Here is a 21,189-nt window from a genome sequence, read left to right as displayed (position 1 = left end):
TGGTCGGTGGGAGTGCGTGGTTGTTGATGGTGGGTAGCGCAACCAGAGCCGGCTTGTGTACAAGCCGGCCGCGGTGGCGCTTGATGAACATATTGGCGAGTCCTTGGTTTGGCGCGGACGCTCGGCTCATTCTATGAAAGCTCGTTTTGCTTTTATAATTCTCGCGGGTTATCAACATCTTTTTTTGTTTGTTGTCGTGGTGGTGGTGATGATGATTCCTGGGCACAAATTCACGCCGATTAATCGCTGGCTTTAGAAGGCGGGTGATGGTGGCGGTGGGCGGCTTTAGGAGGTAAAAACGCAATTATTATTTTTGTTTAATTTTTTTTCCTTTATCCCCCCCCCCGTCATTTTGATTTGGGGCTCTGCAAGCGCTCTGATAATTTCTGAAGCGTTACTTTTGCGCTACGGGCGATTGGATTTCTTTCTCTCTCTCTCTCACGCTCTCCCTCCGACATTTTTACAAGTGCATTTCTAGCGGAAGCGCTCCACAACAACGCTTGGGCACGCACGGCCGAGGCTGTCAAAAACCTACGCACGACGTTCCCACCCGATCGATCTGACGGTGTATATATGTAGCAACCGTGTTGCGGTGGCAACTGTATTTTAAGATGAGTCCAAATAAATCACGGGGAAGGGGGGTGGAGGTGGAGGGGCGGGGATGGGGTGTGGTGGGTATTGGTGTTTGTAAAGAGAAAAAAAAATACGAATTATTGTTACGAATGAAAGTTCGGGTTGGGGGGAAATGTACGTAAAAACCTGAGAGCCGCCGGTTGTGTTTTCATACGCGGCGTTTTCCCCTCCTCTCCCACCCTCCGTTTCGACGGAATTTGGTCAGACGCGTCGCCGACTCGAATCTTTCATGTTCTGCTAAACCCAACGGGAAGCCCCCCCCTCCGCCCACCGTCTTTCACCCGACAAGACTTCCAAAAGCTTCCGCGGCCGCTCCGATTCTCGTCCCCCGGGGCACCAGGCAACCCCCCCCACCGCACGCCCCCTGTTCGCGTCGGGGGGGGGGGGGGGTTGGCACGAGTTCCTCTCCATCGTGGGCAACCGCCGTTGATCTCCCACCCCCGCAACGTACGAACGTGAAACTTCTTTCGCACCGTCAATGTCGCCAACCGCGCTGATCGGCAGCTGCTCGGTTTTTTTCGACGATTGGTGCCCCCCCCACCCCCCCCTCCCTCCGAGATAAGCCCCCCCCAACCAGGATTGTAATTTCTCCGTGGTGGAGGTCCGTCAACGTCTCGGCTCTTATCATGACAGCGGCGGGGGAGGCGGAGCGTCAAAACTCATTAAAAGATAGATCAAGAGTTTCCATTGGTTTTTTTAATTTAGCTGGTCCGCTTAAGGGGTCCCCCCCACCGGTATCGTAGCTTTCAGGCTGCCCCGGACCCCCATCGGGAGGGGGCCCGGGGGGGGGGTGGCGGTGAAGTCCGTCGTGCTGAGCCGGTTGGTTTAAGGCCCCCCCCCCCCCCCCCCAAATCGCCAGACCCTCAGAGTATTTATTCGCGGCTTGCTATCCAGCAGCAGAAAAACTCGCGCCTCCTGGGGAAGGAAGGACTTACCGCCACGTTGAGATCCACGCCAGCACTTGTTGGCCAGACGGCGCGCACTCAACGTGACAGAAGTGAATCGGGAGGCCGGCGCAGCTTTTAAAGTGTCGTTGCTTTCACCCCCATCCCCATACCCCGCCCGCCAGTCCCCCCCCCCCCCCCGTGAAATGACGTTGCGTATCCCCGCCTCATCAAGATCCCACCCCGTGGTGTAAGTCTCGACAGCCTTGTGGGCCATTTGGCAAGCAGCGCCTGGCAAGGCCGGCAGCCACGCGGGCATCTTGAGAGGACGCCGGTGCGCAGGCTTGGGAGGCGGATTGACTCGTCGATTCGCGTCACACGGCAATCCGCTCGCTCGCTCTCTCTTTCTCTCGGGGCTTCATTTCTACACGGGGCGCGCACCCACGCGCACACACACACACACCAACACAATTGTACATACAAGACTTTATTTGATAACTTTGTAATTTACTAATTATTGCAGGCGCGGTCGCTCCGCGCGGAGCGGGAAGGCGGAGGTGTGGAGGGAGTGTCGGGTCCCCCCCCCCGTCGGCCGTGCATGTTCATTTGTTTCTGTGGGGGCAGGGGGCGGTGCCGAGTGTGGATCCACCACCCACACAACCAGATCCCTACCCCACCAACCACCCCCCCCCCCACCCCTGCCTCGTGTGTTACTGGACACAATATATTATCTTTGTTATAATAACCCTACCGTAGCTGTTTAAAAAAAAAAACCCGTGTTTCCAATGTATAGTTAGTGTGACAGGAAGGTGGTTATTTTATATTAAAATTCAAATAAAAACACGTGTGTGCACACATACAAAACCTCTTCTTCCTATTCTCAACTCCCCCTCTTCCACCAAACAGCGTTTCAGGAGTGGAGGGGGGGGGGGTCCACACCATGGTTTCCACCACCCCCTTCCGACTCATCCCCTAACCCTGGCAACACCCCGGAACTCCGCGAGGTTTGGCTGTGGTTGGAACGCCACCCCCACCACCTACCCGACCCACTCCCCATTGCTTTTCTATGTGACAAATGTAACACTGTGCAAAAAAAACGGAATAATAGGTCTCCCCCCCCCCTCCCGTATGTTGTTGTACTAAAATAAAGTGTTTTATGAAGGTTGTATGCCTATTCGTTGAGTGGGGGTGGTGGAGGCGTTGGGGGAGGGGTGTGCTGTGGATAGTAGTACTGTGAGTTGGTGGTGGGGTAGGAGGTGAGGTTTTGGGGGGGGGGGGCAGGAGGAAAAATCCATCACTGGCACAAGAAGAGATGGAGTGATGTGGTAGAGGAGGACGTGGAGCTGAGTGGCCTTGCCGATGACCGGTACCAGCGGTGTCAAGATCGGCCTCTGTGGAGGAGGCTCGTGAAGGAAGCTGCTACTGGGCAGTTGGAGGCAGTCGCCCTCCAGCAACAACGGAGGGCGGAGTGCCGGGTGGCTAGAAACGTGGCAAGTTGTCACGGTAGGGGGCACAGGTGGTGCATCTCCCAGTCATCTCAGCCAACCCATGGCAGCTGCTGGGTCTGTCCTGTGACCCACCTGCAGGCAGTCGACATGTCACGTGGCCTCCGTGCACCTTCCCTGGCACGTCGTATGCAGGCATGGTGACGACCTTCATTCGGTGCTCGCCAACAGCTATTGGCTATATGGGGGATCTTTGCCTTTGGGCAGATGAGTAGGCGGGTGGGTGAGTAGGGTGAGTGGGTGGGTGAGTAGGGTGGGTGTGTGGGCGAGTAGGTTGGTGGGTGAACAGGCTTGTGGGTGAGTAGGTGGGTGAGGTGGGCGAGGAGGCGGATGGGCAGGCAAGTATGCGGTTGGGTGAGTAGGTTGGTGGGTGAGGTTGGTGGTTGAGTAGGTTGGTGGGTGAGATTGGTGGTTGAGTAGGTTGGTGGTTGAGTAGGTTGGTGGGTGAGGTTGGTGGTTGAGTAGGTTGGTGGTTGAGTAGGTTGGTGGTTGAGTAGGTTGGTGGGTGAGGTTGGTGGGTGAGGTTGGTGGGTGAGGTTGGTGGGTGAGTAGGTTGGTGGGTGAGTAGGTTGGTGGTTGAGTAGGTTGGTGGGTGAGGTTGGTGGTTGAGTAGGTTGGTGGTTGAGTAGGTTGGTGGTTGAGTAGGTTGGTGGTTGAGTAGGTTGGTGGTTGAGTAGGTTGGTGGGTGAGTAGGTTGGTGGGTGAGTAGGTTGATCGGTGAGGTTGGTGGTTGAGTAGGTTGGTGGGTGAGGTTGGTGGTTGAGTAGGTTGGTGGGTGAGTAGGTTGGTGGGTGAGTAGGTTGGTGGGTGAGGTTGGTGGTTGAGTAGGTTGGTGGTTGAGTAGGTTGGTGGGTGAGTAGGTTGGTGGTTGAGTAGGTTGGTGGGTGAGTAGGTTGGTGGGGGAGGTTGGTGGGTGAGTAGGTTGATGGGTGAGGTTGGTGGTTGAGTAGGTTGATGGGTGAGGTTGGTGGGTGAGTAGGTTGGTGGGCGAGTAGGTTGGTGGGTGAGTAGGTTGATGGGTGAGGTTGGTGGTTGAGTAGGTTGGTGGTTGAGTAGGTTGGTGGTTGAGTAGGTTGGTGGGTGAGTAGGTTGGTGGGTGAGTAGGTTGGTGGTTGAGTAGGTTGGTGGGTGAGTAGGTTGGTGGGTGAGTAGGTTGGTGGTTGAGTAGGTTGGTGGGTGAGTAGGTTGGTGGTGTTGAGTAGGTTGGTGGTTGAGTAGTTGGTGGGTGAGTAGGTTGGTGGGTGAGTAGGTTGGTGGTTGAGTAGGTTGGTGGATGAGTAGGTTGGTGGGTGAGTAGGTTGGTGGGTGAGTAGGTTGGTGGGTGAGTAGGTTGGTGGGTGAGTAGGTTGGTGGGTGAGTAGGTTGGTGGGTGAGTAGGTTGGTGGTGAGTAGGTTGGTGGGTGAGTAGGTTGGGTGGGTGAGTAGGTTGGTGGGTGAGATAGGTTGGTGGGTTGAGTAGGTTGGTGGGTGAGTAGGTTGGGTGGGTGAGTAGGTTGGTGGGTGAGTAGGTTTGGTGGGTGAGTAGGTTGGTGGGTGAGTAGGTTGGTGGGTGAGTAGGTTGGTGGGTGAGTAGGTTGATGGGTGAGGTTGGTGGTTGAGTAGGTTGGTGGTTGAGTAGGTTGGTGGTTGAGTAGGTTGGTGGGTGAGTAGGTTGGTGGGTGAGTAGGTTGGTGGTTGAGTAGGTTGGTGGGTGAGTAGGTTGGTGGGTGAGTAGGTTGGTGGTTGAGTAGGTTGGTGGGTGAGTAGGTTGGTGGTTGAGTAGGTTTGGTGGTTGAGTAGGTTGGTGGGTGAGTAGGTTGGTGGTGAGTTAGGTGTGGCTTGAGTAGGTTGGTGGATGAGTAGGTTGGTGGGTGAGTAGGTTGGTGGTGAGTAGGTTGGTGGTGAGTAGGTAGGTGGGTGAGTAGGTTGGTGGGTGAGTAGGTTGGTGGGTGAGTAGGTTGGTGGTGAGAGGTTGGTGGGTGAGTAGGTTGGTGGGTGAGTAGGTTGGTGGGTGAGATGAGTGTGTGGGTGAGTAGGTTGGTGGGTGAGTAGGTTGGTGGGTGAGTAGGTGGTGGGTGAGTAGGTTGGTGGGTGAGTAGGTGGTGGTGAGTAGTTGGTGGGTGAGTAGGTTGGTGGGTGAGTAGGTTGGTGGTGAGTAGTTGGTGGGTGTGAGTAGACGAGTTTGATGGGTGGGCCGATGAGAACTGACGGGTGACGAGAATAAAACCGTGACTGACCCCCCGACAACAAATTGGACAGTGGCGAAGCCGGGCCGAGGAACAATTCCACCGACAATCCACGGCGATTGGGTTGGGCAGGGAGGTGGGTGGGGTAGATAGGGGTGGGGGTGGGGGTTGTCTCCCACCGCCAACACGACGATACCCACTCCAAGCCATTACAACGTCCGTCATTTATTCATCACGGGGTTCCAAGAGAAGAAGAGACATCGCCGTGAAGTATGGGGGTGGTGGTGGCGGCGTGGGTGGGTGGGCGACACGCAACACAGCAACAAACCGAACTCCCAACATCATCTTACCCAACACCACCCCACCCAACTATAGCCCCCCCCTTCCCCCCCCCCCAACCAAGACAATAAAATAAACAGCAAAACTGTCATCACTTTGGCAACAATATACAGTACGGAGTCAAGCACGCGTGTGTTGGTGGTGGGCGACTGCGATGATGATGGCGGCGATGGGCGTGACGGTGACGATGACGACGGTGGTGACGATGATGGTGGTTGGTCGTGGTGACGATAGCGGTGGTAGCAGTGGTGGTGGTGAAAGCGGTGGTGGTAGTGACGATAGTAGCGGTGGTGGTGATAGCAATGGTGGAGTTGGCGACGATGATGATGATAGCGGTGGTGAAAGTGGTGGTGGTGATAGCAATGGTGGCGGTGACGATGATAGCGGTGGTGACAGCGGTGGTGGTGGTGACAGCAATGGTGGTGGCGACGATGATGATAGCGGTGGTGACAGCGGTGGTGGTGGCGACAGCAATGGTGGTGACAGCAATGGTGGTGGTGACAGCAATGGTGGCGGCGACAGCAATGGTGGTGGCGACGATGATGATAGCGGTGGTGGCGGCGACAGCAATGGTGGTGGCGACGATGATGATGATAGCGGTGGTGGTGGTGACAGCAATGGTGGTGGTGACAGCAATGGTGGTGGTGACAGCAATGGTGGTGGTGACAGCAATGGTGGTGACAGCAATGGTGGTGCGTCACCTCCTGCACCAACGGCTCTGGCGCCGTGCGCGCCCCCCTAAGAGTCGTCGTCCCCGAAGACTCTGCGCGAGTTGGGGAAGCGACTGGGGTCGTAGTCCGAGTCGTCCTTCAGGCGCTTCTTGATGTCAGACTTCACCTGGGGGTAGGGGTGGGGAGGGGGGAGAGTTGAGCAACCTCAGCCGCACGTCACCCGCCGCCTGTGCCCGTGAGCGACGGAGCGACGCGTCACCTGCTGCCTGTACGCGGCCTGCGTGGCGTCGGCGTCGCGTGCCAGCGACTCCACGCTGGTCACCGGCTGAGCCCCGGCTCCGCGCGCCGCTCGGCGTAGAGCGTCGGCCAGGGACAGGCGTCCACCCTCCCCCTCCTGCATGGTCTGTGGACAGTGTCGCCAACGTGTCACAGGAACCACTCGGACACACCGCCACCACGACACCACCACACCGCCACCACCACAACACCACCACGCCACCACCACCACACCGCCACCACAACACCAGCACACCGCCACCACCACACCGCCAATCAGCCACACCGCCACCATACCAATCAGCCACACCGCTACCACACCACCACCACACCAAACAGCCACCACACCAAACAGCCACACCGCCACCACACCACCACCCCAAACAGCAGCCACACCAATCTCCACACCAATCTCCACACCGCCACCACACCACCACCACACCAATCTCCACACCAAACAGCAGCCACACCAAAGCAGCCACACAGCCACACCGCCACCACCACACCAAACAGCAGCCACACCAATCAGTCACACCGCCACCACACCACCACACCAAACAGCGACACCGCCGCCACCACACCAAACAACCACGCCACCAAACAAGCACATAAAACCTCACCCGCACCTTCCTGCGCTTGGCGGGCATGCCGCTGAGATAGGCGTCGCTGAACGGAGCCTGCGGCTTGATGCGCCGCTGGGTGTGGATATCCTGCCTCATCACCGGCACCCAGTCCTGACGGGCTCCCCGGGTTTGGGGGTCAGGGGAGGGGGGGGGGATGCACAACGGTGGCACCACAGATTAGCACGGTTGGCTACGTGCTGTGAAGTTCGCACCTCTCACGTCTCTCTCCACACTCCACTCACTCTGTAGAACAGGGCTAGAACACACAAACTCCACTCACTCACTCTGTAGAACAGGAGTAGAACACACAAACTCCACTCACTCACACTGTAGAACAGGAGTAGAACACACAAACTCCACTCACTTGCTCTCACTGTAGAACAGGGGTAGAACACACAAACTCCACTCACTTGCTCTCACTGTAGAACAGGAGTAGAACACACAAACTCCACTCACTCACACTGTAGAACAGGAGTAGAACACACAAACTCCACTCACTCACTCTGTAGAACAGGGGTAGAACACACAAACTCCACTCACTCACTCTGTAGAACAGGAGTAGAACACACAAACTCCACTCACTCACTCTGTAGAACAGGGGTAGAACACACAAACTCCACTCACTTGCTCTCACTGTAGAACAGGGGTAGAACACACAAACTCCACTCACTCACTCTCACTGTAGAACAGGGGTAGAACACACAAACTCCACTCACTCACTCTGTAGAACAGGGCTAGAACACACAAACTCCACTCACTCTGTAGAACAGGGCTAGAACACACAAACTCCACTCACTCTGTAGAACAGGGGCAGAACACACAAACTCCACTCACTCTGTAGAACAGGGCAGAACACACAAACTCCACTCACTCACTCTGTAGAACAGGGCTAGAACACACAAACTCCACTCACTCACTCTGTAGAACAGGGCTAGAACACACAAACTCCACTCACTCACTCTCAATGTAGAACAGGGGTTGAACACACAAACTCTACTCACTCACTCACTCTGTAGAACAGGAGTAGAACACACAAACTCCACTCACTCACTCTGTAGAACATGAGTAGAACACACAATCTCCACTCACTCTGTAGAACAGGGGTAGAACACACAAACTCCACTCACTCTGTAGAACAGGGATAGAACACACAAACTCCACTCACTTGCTCTCACTGTAGAACAGGGGTAGAACACACAAACTCCACTCACTCACTCTGTAGAACAGGGCTAGAACACACAAACTCCACTCACTCACTCTGTAGAACAGGGCTAGAACACACAAACTCCACTCACTCACTCTGTAGAACAGGGCTAGAACACACAAACTCCACTCACTCACTCTGTAGAACAGGGCTAGAACACACAAACTCCACTCACTCACTCTGTAGAACAGGAGTAGAACACACAAACTCCACTCACTCACTCTGTAGAACAGGGGCTAGAACACACAAACTCCACTCACTCACTCTGTAGAACAGGGCTAGAACACACAAACTCCAATCAGGACGGCTCCCATCATCCCACTGCGATCCTCCAAAACCCACCCCAACCCAACCACCACAGTCTACAGACGGACGTCCCCCCGTGTAACCAAGCGTCTGCTATCCCAGCACCATCCTCCAAAACCCAACCACCACATCTACAGACGGATGTCCCCGGTGTGACCCTTGACGTCCCATCGCGATCACCCCACCGCGGTGGTGGAGGCGGGGGGGTGCCAACGGACTCACGGGTGGCACCACGGAGGCCCAGGCGTCGCCCACCAAAGCCTCGGCGCCCGTCGCCGCTTCCTCCTGGCCAAGCGTCGCCCCCGGTGGCACGGCGTCCATGGCGACGGGCCGGTCGGCCAGACCCGCGGCCTCTTCCGCGGTGGTGGCCGGCGGGGGAGACTGCATGGGAGCCGACTGAGGCCACGGTGGCAGCGTTAGCGTTGATTGCAGCATTAGCGGCGTTGATGATGGTAGCAGTGTTGGCGGTGTTGATGGCGACAGTAGTGATACTGACGGTGGTGGCGTTGATGATGGTAGCAGTGTTGGCGGTGTTGATGGCGACAGTAGTGATACTGACGGTGGTGGTGTTGATGATGGTAGCGGTGTTGGCGGTGTTGATGGGGACAGTAGTGATACTGACGGTGGTGGTGTTGATGATGGTAGCAGTGTTGGCGGTGTTGATGGCGACAGTAGTGATACTGACGGTGGTCGTATTGATGATGGTAGCAGTGTTGGCGGTGTTGATGGCGACAGTAGTGATACTGACGGTGGTGGTGTTGATGATGGTAGCAGTGTTGGCGGTGTTGATGGGGACAGTAGTGATACTGACGATGGTGGCGTTGATGATGGTAGCAGTGTTGGCGGTGTTGATGGCGACAGTAGTGATACTGACGGTGGTGGTGTTGATGATGGTAGCAGTGTTGGCGGTGTTGATGGCGACAGTAGTGATACTGACGGTGGTGGCGTTGATGATGGTAGCAGTGTTGGCGGTGTTGATGGCGACAGTAGTGATACTGACGGTGGTGGTATTGAGGATGATGGTAGCAGTGTTGGCGGTGTTGATGGCGACAGTAGTGATACTGACGGTGGTGGTATTGAGGATGATGGTAGCAGTGTTGGCGGTGTTGATGGCGACAGTAGTAATACTGACGGTGGTGGTATTGAGGATGATGGTAGCGGTGTTGACGGTGTTGATGGCGACAGTAGTGATACTGACGGTGGTGGTGTTGATGATGGTAGCAGTGTTGGCGGTGTTGATGGCGACAGTAGTGATACTGACGGTGGTGGTATTGAGGATGATGGTAGCAGTGTTGGCGGTGTTGATGGCGACAGTAGTGATACTGACGGTGGTGGTATTGATGATGGTAGCGGTGTTGGCGGTGTTGATGGCGACAGTAGTGATACTGACGGTGGTGGTGTTGATGATGGTAGCAGTGTTGGCGGTGTTGATGGGGACAGTAGTGATATTGATGGTGGTGGTATTGAGGATGATGGTAGCAGTGTTGGCGGTGTTGATGGCGACAGTAGTGATACTGACGGTGGTGGTGTTGAGGATGGTAGCAGTGTTGGCGGTGTTGATGGCGACAGTAGTGATATTGATGGTGGTGGTATTGATGGTAGCAGTGTTGGCGGTGTTGATGGCGACAGTAGTGATACTGACGGTGGTGGTATTGAGGATGATGGTAGCAGTGTTGGCGGTGTTGATGGCGAGAGTAGTGATACTGACAGTGGTGGTATTGAGGATGATGTTAGCGGTGTTGACGGTGAAGATGGCGACAGTAGTGATACTGACGGTGGTGGTATTGAGGATGATGGTAGCGGTGTTGACGGTGTTGATGGCGACAGTAGTGATACTGACGGTGGTGGTGTTGATGATGGTAGCAGTGTTGGCGGTGTTGATGGCGACAGTAGTGATACTGACGGTGGTGGCATTGAGGATGATGGTAGCAGTGTTGGCAGTGTTGATGGCGACAGTAGTGATACTGACGGTGGTGGTATTGAGGATGATGGTAGCAGTGTTGGCGGTGTTGATGGCGACAGTAGTGATACTGACGGTGGTGGCATTGAGGATGATGGTAGCAGTGTTGGCAGTGTTGATGGCGACAGTAGTGATACTGACGGTGGTGGTATTGAGGATGATGGTAGCAGTGTTGGCAGTGTTGATGGCGACAGTAGTGATACTGACAGTGGTGGTATTGAGGATGATGGTAGCAGTGTTGGCGGTGTTGATGGCGACAGTAGTGATACTGACGGTGGTGGTATTGAGGATGATGTTAGCGGTGTTGACGGTGAAGATGGCGACAGTAGTGATACTGACGGTGGTGGTATTGAGGATGATGGTAGCGGTGTTGACGGTGTTGATGGCGACAGTAGTGATACTGACGGTGGTGGTGTTGATGATGGTAGCAGTGTTGGCGGTGTCGATGGCGACAGTAGTGATACTGACGGTGGTGGTATTGAGGATGATGGTAGCAGTGTTGGCGGTGTTGATGGCGACAGTAGTGATACTGACAGTGGTGGTAATGAGGATGATGGTAGCAGTGTTGGCGGTGTTGATGGCGACAGTAGTGATACTGACGGTGGTGGTATTGAGGATGATGTTAGCGGTGTTGACGGTGGTATTGATGACTGATGGTGGTAGCAGGGACCAGAGGCAGGATCAGTGTTGGTAAAATACATTTCACAAACTTAGCAGACAAGACGTTTTTTCCCATAATATTTTCTCTGCATTGTCCCCGCCCCCCCTGCCCGTGTATTGGTTCTCCGTGCGAGTCTATGGGTCTCTCCGTGTGTGTGTGTATGGAGAGAGAGAGAGAAGAGATAGCGGAGCCATTGCCCAAAGTGCAGCCTGTCTAACGAAAATAAATAACAAAGCAATTGTTAAACTGACGCTCGATTGAAATGTGATACTAAATTTCGATTTAAAGCTTTCGTGACTGCAAGGATTCATCTTCTTTGGTTCTTTTGGTAAAGTCACCACCACGTAGAATGAGAATAAAATAACAAATTGATAAAATAAATCAATTTATTATTTTATTCTCATTCTACGTGACTTTACCGAAAGAACCAAAGAAGATGTGATACCAAGTCGCTACAACCGAGGTGGCGGCGGCGGCGGCCCTGTGGGTCTCCGTGTAACTCGTCGGTTATCGGGCCAACACCGTCAACTACCCTCCGTCACCAGAGAACCCGCTTTGATCGCGGGCGTGTCCGACACCTGGGCTCGGAACCCAGGGTCGGGGGGGGCGTCCGGGGCCCTCCGTGCCACCCAGGCCAAGGGGGGCACAGGCTCCTCACCTTGACCGAGTCGCTGTCGGCCATCTCCACCTCGTCACCGGATGGCCCTTGCGCCGCAGAGTCCTACGGGCACGGAGGGGCAGAACCGCGCGGTGAGACCGCGTCTCGATGCCTCGCTGGCCGCTGCCCATCTCGGCAAGGAGAGCAATTCGACCGTGAGCGGGCAAACCTCCGGTCGGCGTTGGCAGCGGCAGCGGACTTTTGGTTGCTCGCCGGACAAAGGCGGTGGTCGCCGCGTGGCACTTTAGGACCGCGTCGCTTTCTGCGGCCATCTGGGACGCTCTTCCGATTAAATCGTCTACGCTGGCAAAACTCGTTTCTTCATAAGCGTTTGTGCTCATTCCGTTGGTTTTTTCACACCTGACGATGACCCCGCTTGTGTTGCAGTCGAAACGTCGTGAGAATTTTATCGTTTTATAGATATATTTTATTGTTTTATTGCTTCCCTTCTACGTGGTGACTTTACCGAAAGAACCAAGAATATGAATCGCCGCAGTCACGAAAGCTTTAAATAAAAATTTAACCGTTTGTGCGTTAAGTTTGTCGTCCTTCCCCCGCACCTCCGACTAGTCACGGTTGGCTACGTACGGCGGTGCCAAAGAAGTTCACCGTACACACACACACACACAGACACGCGCAAGACATGCGCGTTACCATCGTCATATTCTTGGTTCTTTCGGTGAAGTCACGTTGAAGGGAAACAATAAAATAATAAAGAGTATATAAAACAATAAAATTCTCACGACGTTTCGACCGTAACGCAAGTGGTCATCATCAGGTGTGAAAAAAACCAACGGCAAGAAACATTTGAAAGAAGCGGCGGTTTGTATTTATTTATTTGTAAACGTTGTTTGCATTTATTTATTTTTAAACGTTAGTGCCACGGATAGCGATTTGACAGTTTGTTTAGAAGGACGAGTCCATCTATGTTCGGAAAAGAGGAGGGGGGGGGAGACGAAAATTGAATGTATGCTGTCTGAAAGCCACCGTAAGCGTGAACAATCAATTAAGACCCGAAGGTGGTTTATCAAATCCTTCCAATGATTGCTAAGCCAGAATCCATCTTCCCGGATGGATTCCTCAACGTGACTTTACCGAAAGAACCAAGAATATGAATCGCTGCAGTCACGAAAGCTTTAAATCAAAAGTTACCATCGTCGTTATTAATTCGGTAAGATTCCACTCTCGGTAACCCTGGAAGCCTCAACGGAGGCTTTAACCGAAACCGAATTCGGAGCTGAACCGAATTCCAGGGGGTCCTATTGCTCGCGAGCACGCGCGGCGAAACGTCGGACATCGTGTCCGATCACAGCGGCATCGCCGCAGCACCCAATTACAGCGAAACCTGGCATTGCGAGCATAATTCGTTCGGGAAACGTGTTTTGGGATCCAAAGCACTCGTGTATCAGTTGTGATCACGTGACGCTCAGCAGTACAAAGCGTAGACACGTACGACTAAACTTCATCGGCTGTTGTAAATATACAAATATACAACAGCCGAGGACGTTTAGAATCAGAACACATTTCGATTTAAAGCTTTCGTGACTGCAGGGATTCATATTCTTGGTTCTTTCGGTAAAGTCACCACCACGTAGAAGGGAAACAATAAAATAATAAAAATATAAAACAATTAAATTCGCACGACGTTTCGACTGCAACACCAAGCAATCATCATCAGGTGTGAAAACCACGGCAATACGAGTAGCAGCGTACGTGTCTACGCTTTGTACTGCCGAGCATCACGTGATCACAACTGATACACAGAGTGCGTTGGATCACAAACACGTTTCCCGAACGAATTATGCTCGCAATGCCAGGTTTCACTGTACTCATCTGTACCCGAGGAGCTACAGAGCTCACGTTCAGAGATGTCCAGTAGGCGACACTGGGTGAGAACAGCCAAGAGTCAACGTCGCCCAGCACGCACCGCTCACACGCTGGCACGCACCACTCACACACACACGCACCGCTCACGCACCGCTCACTCACACACACACGCACCGTGCACGCTCGCACGCACCGCTCGCTCGCGCACCGCTCGCTCACACACGCACCGCGCACGCACCGCTCACACACACACGCACCGCTCGCTCACACACGCACCGCTCACACACACACACACACGCACCGCTCACTCACTCACACACACGCACCGCTCACTCACTCACACACACGCACCGCTCACTCACTCACACACACGCACCGCTCACTCACTCACACACACGCACCGCTCACTCACTCACACACACGCACCGCTCACTCACTCACACACACGCACCGCTCACTCACTCACACACACGCACCGCTCACTCACTCACACACACGCACCGCTCACTCACTCACACACACGCACCGCTCACTCACTCACACACACGCACCGCTCACTCACTCACACACACGCACCGCTCACTCACTCACACACACGCACCGCTCACTCACTCACACACACGCACCGCTCACTCACTCACACACACGCACCGCTCACTCACTCACACACACGCACCGCTCACTCACTCACACACACGCACCGCTCACTCACTCACACACACGCACCGCTCACTCACTCACACACACGCACCGCTCACTCACTCACACACACGCACCGCTCACTCACTCACACACACGCACCGCTCACTCACTCACACACACGCACCGCTCACTCACTCACACACACGCACCGCTCACTCACTCACACACACGCACCGCTCACTCACTCACACACACGCACCGCTCACTCACTCACACACGCACCGCTCACACACACTCGCACCGTGCACGCTCGCACGCACCGCTCACACGGCTCGCGTTTTCCCTTCGCACCGTGGACGCCGACGCCGCCGCCGCCGCCGCCGGCGTCGGCGCGGCCGGCGACGGCGGCGGCCGCGACGACGGAGTCGGAGCGTCGGGGCGGCGCCGCACGTGCTGCAGGACCACGTGCTCCCCGCCGGGCGGGAGCAGCGCCATGATGGCGCGGAGCCGCGACTCCATCATGGCGGCGATCCACACCATCATCGTGGAGTTGACGTCCGCCGACAGGTGGCCCTGCTGGAGGGGGGGGGGGGAGGGGCAACAAAGGCGGCCCCCCGGGGGGAGGGGCGGCGGACTGAGAACCGCCGTGCAGCCCGCCGGCTCCAAGAGGCGAGATTCCACACGCCGCTCACTCCTCTCTCACGCCGCTCACTCCTCTCTCACGCCGCTCACTCCTCTCTCACGCCGCTCACTCCTCTCTCACGCCGCTCACTCCTCTCTCACGCCGCTCACTCCTCTCTCACGCCGCTCACTCCTCTCTCACGCCGCTCACTCCTCTCTCACGCCGCTCACTCCTCTCTCACGCCGCTCACTCCTCTCTCACGCCGCTCACTCCTCTCTCACGCCGCTCACTCCTCTCTCACGCCGCTCACTCCTCTCTCACGCCGCTCACTCCTCTCTCACGCCGCTCACTCCTCTCTCACGCCGCTCACTCCTCTCTCACGCCGCTCACTCCTCTCTCACGCCGCTCACTCCTCTCACTCCTCTCACGCCGCTCACTCCTCTCACTCCTCTCACTCCTCTCACGCCGCTCACTCCTCTCACTCCTCTCACTCCTCTCACGCCGCTCACTCCTCTCTCACTCCTCTCACGCCACTCACTCCTCTCACGCCGCTCACTCCTCTCACTCCTCTCACTCCTCTCACTCCTCTCTCACGCCGCTCACTCCTCTCACGCCGCTCACTCCTCTCACGCCGCTCACTCCTCTCACGCCGCTCACTCCTCTCACGCCGCTCACTCCTCTCACGCCGCTCACTCCTCTCTCACGCCGCTCACTCCTCTCTCACGCCGCTCACTCCTCTCACTCCTCTCACGCCGCTCACTCCTCTCACTCCTCTCACTCCTCTCACTCCTCTCACTCCTCTCACGCCGCTCACTCCTCTCACTCCTCTCACTCCTCTCACGCCGCTCACTCCTCTCTCACTCCTCTCACGCCACTCACTCCTCTCACGCCGCTCACTCCTCTCACGCCGCTCACTCCTCTCACTCCTCTCACTCCTCTCTCACGCCGCTCACTCCTCTCACGCCGCTCACTCCTCTCACGCCGCTCACTCCTCTCACGCCGCTCACTCCTCTCACGCCGCTCACTCCTCTCACGCCGCTCACTCCTCTCTCACGCCGCTCACTCCTCTCTCACGCCGCTCACTCCTCTCACTCCTCTCACTCCTCTCACTCCTCTCTCACGCCGCTCACTCCTCTCACGCCGCTCACTCCTCTCACGCCGCTCACTCCTCTCTCACGCCGCTCACTCCTCTCACGCCGCTCACTCCTCTCACGCCGCTCACTCCTCTCACGCCGCTCACTCCTCTCACGCCGCTCACTCCTCTCACGCCGCTCACTCCTCTCCCGCCTCTCCCCTCCCGTCACTACAAACTAAACTACTAAACTAGTTTTGCTTTAGCAGGTAAGGCCAGAAGAGAACCGGCCACACCAACCTTATTCACTACCACCACCACCCTCCTCCGCCACCACCACTACCACCACCCTCCTTCGCCACTACCACCACCACCACCACCACCACCCTCCTTCGCCACTAACACCACCACCACCCTCCTTCGCCACTAACACCACCACCACCACCACCCTCCTTCGCCACTACCACCACCACCACCCTCCTTCGCCACTACCACCACCACCACCCTCCTTCGCCACTAACACCACCACCACCCTCCTTCGCCACCACCACCACCACCACCAACCTCCTTCGCCACTAACACCACCACCACCCTCCTTCGCCACTACCACCACCACCACCACCCTCCTTCGCCACTACCACCACCACCACCACCACCCTCCTCCGCCACTAACACCGCCACCACCCTCCTTCGCCACTACCACCACCACCACCCTCCTCCTCCATTACTACCACCACCACCCTCCTTCGCCACTACCACCACCACCACCACCACCACCCTCCTTCGCCACTACCACCACCACCCTCCTCCGCCACTAACACCACCACCACCCTCCTTCGCCACTACCACCACCCTCCTTCGCCACTACCACCACCACCACCACCACCCTCCGCCACTAACACCACCACCACCACCACCACCCTCCTCCGCCACTAACACCACCACCCTCCTTCGCCACTACTACCACCACCACCCTCCTCCGCCACTAACACCACCACCACCACCCTCCTTCGCCACTACCACCACCACCACCACCCTCCGCCACTAACACCACCACCACCACCACCCTCCTCCGCCACTAACACCACCACCCTCCTTCGCCACTACTACCACCACCACCACCATCACCTCCAGCGGCTACCTCCCTCGTGTCTTGGTTTCAGAACTTGCGCGCATTTCCATCTCCCGTCCATCGCAAAAATCGGTTTTCGAACGGACGAACGCCCACGCGGTGACCACCCGGCAACCACAGAGCCCCAGCTTCTTACAACGCGGCTGTTGATGACGGCGATGAGGGCGTCATCCCCGTCGCGCAAGCAGTGCCGGTTGAGCGCCAGCCACTCGAACAGCGCCCCGTTACACAGCACCAGCAGCTGGCGCGCAAACTCCGCGTCGCTGTCTGAGGGTGGGGACGGCAGGAGTAGAACACACAAACTCCACTCACTCACTCTGTAGAACAGGGCTAGAACACACAAACTCCACTCACTCACTCTGTAGAACAGGGGTAGAACACACAAACTCCACTCACTCACTCTGTAGAACAGGGCTAGAACACACAAACTCCACTCACTCACTCTGTAGAACAGGAGTAGAACACACAAACTCCACTCACTCACTCTGTAGAACAGGGCTAGAACACACAAACTCCACTCACTCACTCTGTAGAACAGGAGTAGAACACACAAACTCCACTCACTCACTGTAGAACAGGGCTAGAACACACAAACTCCACTCACTCTGTAGAACAGGAGTAGAACACACAAACTCCACTCACTCACTCTGTAGAACAGGAGTAGAACACAAAAAACTCCACTCACTCTGTAGAACAGGGGTAGAACACACAAACTCCACTCACTCACTCTGTAGAACAGGGCTAGAACACACAAACTCCACTCACTCACTCTGTAGAACAGGGGTAGAACACACAAACTCCACTCACTCACTCTGTAGAACAGGGCTAGAACACACAAACTCCACTCACTCACTCTGTAGAACAGGGCTAGAACACACAAACTCCACTCACTCACTCTGTAGAACAGGAGTAGAACACACAAACTCCACTCACTCACTCTGTAGAACAGGGCTAGAACACACAAACTCCACTCACTCACTCTGTAGAACAGGGCTAGAACACACAAACTCCACTCACTCACTCTGTAGAACAGTAGAACACACAAACTCCACTCACTCACTGTGTAGAACAGGGGTAGAACACACAAACTCCACTCACTCACTCTGTAGAACAGGGCTAGAACACACAAACTCCACTCACTCACTCTGTAGAACAGGGCTAGAACACACAAACTCCACTCACTCACTCTGTAGAACAGGGCTAGAACACACAAACTCCACTCACTCACTCTGTAGAACAGTAGAACACACAAACTCCACTCACTCACTCTGTAGAACATGGCTAGAACACACAAACTCCACTCACTCACTCTGTAGAACAGGGCTAGAACACACAAACCTTCACACAGAGAAAGAGCGAAAGACGCTGGACCCGAGCCAGGAGTCGAACCCAGGCGGTAGCGTCGCTCGCGCGAGCGCGCCGTGCCCATGGGCGCTCTTACCCGCGTTGCACAGAATGTAGGTCGCCAGGCGGTTTATCCTCTCACGGACGAAGCACAGATTCGTCTGCAGGATGTCCACCCCATTGCGCACAGCAACGGACGCCTAGCACACAACAACAACCACGACAACTCCCGTTGACACGCCGGCCTTCGCAACAAATGCAGCGGTCATTCTTCTTTTTGCACGGCCAACCTCCACGCAGGCAGGAGCAGCGACTGCAAATTGTGGCAGTCAGGTGGTCGAGCCCGCAGGCGACCACGTCGGCCAGGGGCGTGCATCGCCGTGACCATTAAAGCATTAGAGATTCACACAGACCCAGGACCCATAGGCGAACCTCAACTATTTTTTACTTCACCAGGTAAGGCCCCACACGGAGCTGTGTAGCTTTGTTTCTGAAGCCCTGGCCGTCACAAACGATAGCAGCTCAACAAAGTGGCCAAGGATTAAACAAAAAAAACGCAGGACCCCAGACACAAATCCACAGGACCGCGGAGAGAGAGGCACGCAAACTCCAAATATACAGCAGCTCGAGGATCCTATACACCGGGCGAGGTTAGCGTCAATGTCTCCCAGCCACCATGGTAAATTGAATGGAACTGGGTGGGCAGGTGGAACTCAGGTGGGCAGGTGCAGAGAGGACCAATGTGCAGTCACAACAGTCTGGTGGTGGGGGCTCGGAGGTCTTGTGGAACGGGGGACACGGCGAGGCGTCCGCGGGTCCACGAACCTCGACGCTGAACCGCTGGACTGGCAATTAACATTGTCACACTGAATTAATGAACGGGCGAGCGAGCGAGCGAATTAACGAGCGGATGAATACTCACAAAGCTCTCCCGCACGTACTGCTCCATGAAATCTACCAACTGCTCCGTTGAGGCCTGGGGGGGGAGTTAATAAACAAAATAAAAATACCATCATCATCGTCATCGCACGAGCGCTACTGTTATTGGTGGGGTGGGCGGCGAGGGGGGGGGGGGTGGCGGCACTGACGGCGATGTTGGGCTCGGTGGGCTCGCCGTCGTGCAGGAAGTGCTGGCGACAGAACGCCGTGAGCTGGGGCCTCAGACGCTGCAGGGGCTGCGACTGTCCGTGCAGCAGCATCACCACGTCAGTCATGGACAGGGACTCGCAGACGAGGGTCAGCAGCTCGCTGAAGAACACTGCCCCCTCGCGCACGCACACACACACACAGACACACACACACAGACACACACACCGTGGGCGTACAGCCACTCGCTCGCTCGCCACCACGTCCGTCACGGACAGGGGGGAAACGCAGATCAGGGTCGGGAAGCCCTCACGCACACACGGGTTACACACGCACAGTGGGTAATACAGCCACCTCCGCTCGCTCGCATGCACGCACGCACGCGCGCGCGGGATTTTCGCCGGGTAAATTCGTTTGCTGCGAGTCTGATCACCGATTGAATGGTGCCGGTCAGACGTCCCGATGCAGTGCCACGGAGCCTCGAGGCGAGCGTTGTCCACGCCCCTCGCTAGCAGGCGGAGCTCCCCCCCCCCCACCCACCCCCCCCCGTTTCCCACCCCACGCGTAAAACAACTCGCGAGCCGGGGAGTTGGTCAAGGAGGATCAAGCCACCCAAGCGTACAGGGCCACTGTGCCTCGAGGCTAATCGTCGTCGGCGGCGGCGGCGCCGCCTTCCCGCTCGTCCACCTGCGCTTTCCCGTGGGCCCCCACGCCACGCCACTCCACCCCCCGCCTACCGTCACCGGTCTCGGACACGCTGGGCGTGCCGCTGAGGCGCTGGATGAAGCTGGCGATGCTCTCCTGGCTCTCCGAACCACTGGCGCCGCCCAGCGACGTGAGCACGCTGTCCAGCACGCCCTGCACCACGCTGCTGAAGAAGTCCGGCGTCAGCGCCTCCTCCGCTGGCGCCTGCTGCGCTCCTGCCGGCGAGGAGCCGGCTGTCGTTCCCGCTTGCGCCTGCTGCTGCTGCTGCTGCTGCTGCGGCGTCGATGGAGGTTGCTGCGATTGCGCTGGTGTCGCCTGCTGCTGCTGCTGCTGCTGCTGCTGGCCCAAGACCGCTGCAGCCTGTGTAGGGAGCAGACGAATTTTAACGCTCGTCAAGAGTCAAAAAGGGCCCTCGTAAGTCAGAGTCACGGCCTGGCTCCGCGCTCGGCTCTGGCTGGAGCTGAGCTGGGCTCAGCCGAGGCGTGCTCCCAGCCGTGGCGAAGGAATTACCCAATCAGCACAGCCGAGCCATAGACTCGGAGGCCCACAGGCCCGTCGCACACACACACCCATAGGCTCACAGAGAGCACCATAGATTCACACACAGTGCACCTTCGATTATCACGGTTAGCTACGTAGGGTACGAAAGAAGTTCAAAGTCACACAAGGCCCCGTAGGCTCGCTCAGAGCCCGGTAGACACACACAGATACCCCACAGACTCGCACAGAGATCCTTACGACTCGCCAAAGTCCGCAGAGACACAAACGCACGGTCTACTCGACAAGAGCAGTCACACACGAGCAGCACAACGGACCGAGTTATTAAATGTTGGTGTGGGGGCGGGTTTGTTGTTGATAATGGTGATGCTGACGA

At 56.3% G+C, this 21,189-nt stretch overlaps 1 protein-coding gene across 12 annotated transcripts in view; it reads right to left on the bottom strand.

The window, feature by feature from the left end:
- Window positions 1–5,396: 5,396 nt before the first annotated feature.
- LOC142907065 (large proline-rich protein bag6-A-like) overlaps window positions 5,397–21,189 on the bottom strand; it is a 50,213-nt gene continuing 34,420 nt past the window's right edge. For 7 of the 12 annotated variants that reach the window (XM_076056009.1, XM_076056005.1, XM_076056006.1 and 4 more), the window contains 11 exons: window positions 20,348–20,675; window positions 19,613–19,782; window positions 19,447–19,500; window positions 18,622–18,724; window positions 17,317–17,447; window positions 14,706–14,930; window positions 11,886–11,948; window positions 8,829–9,002; window positions 7,094–7,207; window positions 6,457–6,600; window positions 5,397–6,363 (listed from right to left, as the gene is read on the bottom strand). In XM_076056009.1, the coding sequence (XP_075912124.1) occupies window positions 6,265–6,363; window positions 6,457–6,600; window positions 7,094–7,207; window positions 8,829–9,002; window positions 11,886–11,948; window positions 14,706–14,930; window positions 17,317–17,447; window positions 18,622–18,724; window positions 19,447–19,500; window positions 19,613–19,782; window positions 20,348–20,675 (1,605 nt within the window). In that variant the 3' untranslated portion in view covers window positions 5,397–6,264. The remainder of the gene's footprint in view (window positions 6,364–6,456; window positions 6,601–7,093; window positions 7,208–8,828; window positions 9,003–11,885; window positions 11,949–14,705; window positions 14,931–17,316; window positions 17,448–18,621; window positions 18,725–19,446; window positions 19,501–19,612; window positions 19,783–20,347; window positions 20,676–21,189) is intronic. The other 5 variants (XM_076056008.1, XM_076056014.1, XM_076056016.1 and 2 more) reach the window with 2 other exon arrangements.

Source organism: Petromyzon marinus, chromosome 74 (genome assembly GCF_048934315.1).
Source record: "Petromyzon marinus isolate PM22_M1 ecotype Great Lakes invasive population chromosome 74, UKy_Petmar_22M1.pri1.0, whole genome shotgun sequence".
Classification (NCBI taxonomy): Eukaryota; Metazoa; Chordata; class Hyperoartia; order Petromyzontiformes; family Petromyzontidae; genus Petromyzon; species Petromyzon marinus.
Note: the sequence above shows the minus strand (reverse complement) of the source record. Positions and strands in the feature narration are given on the sequence as shown.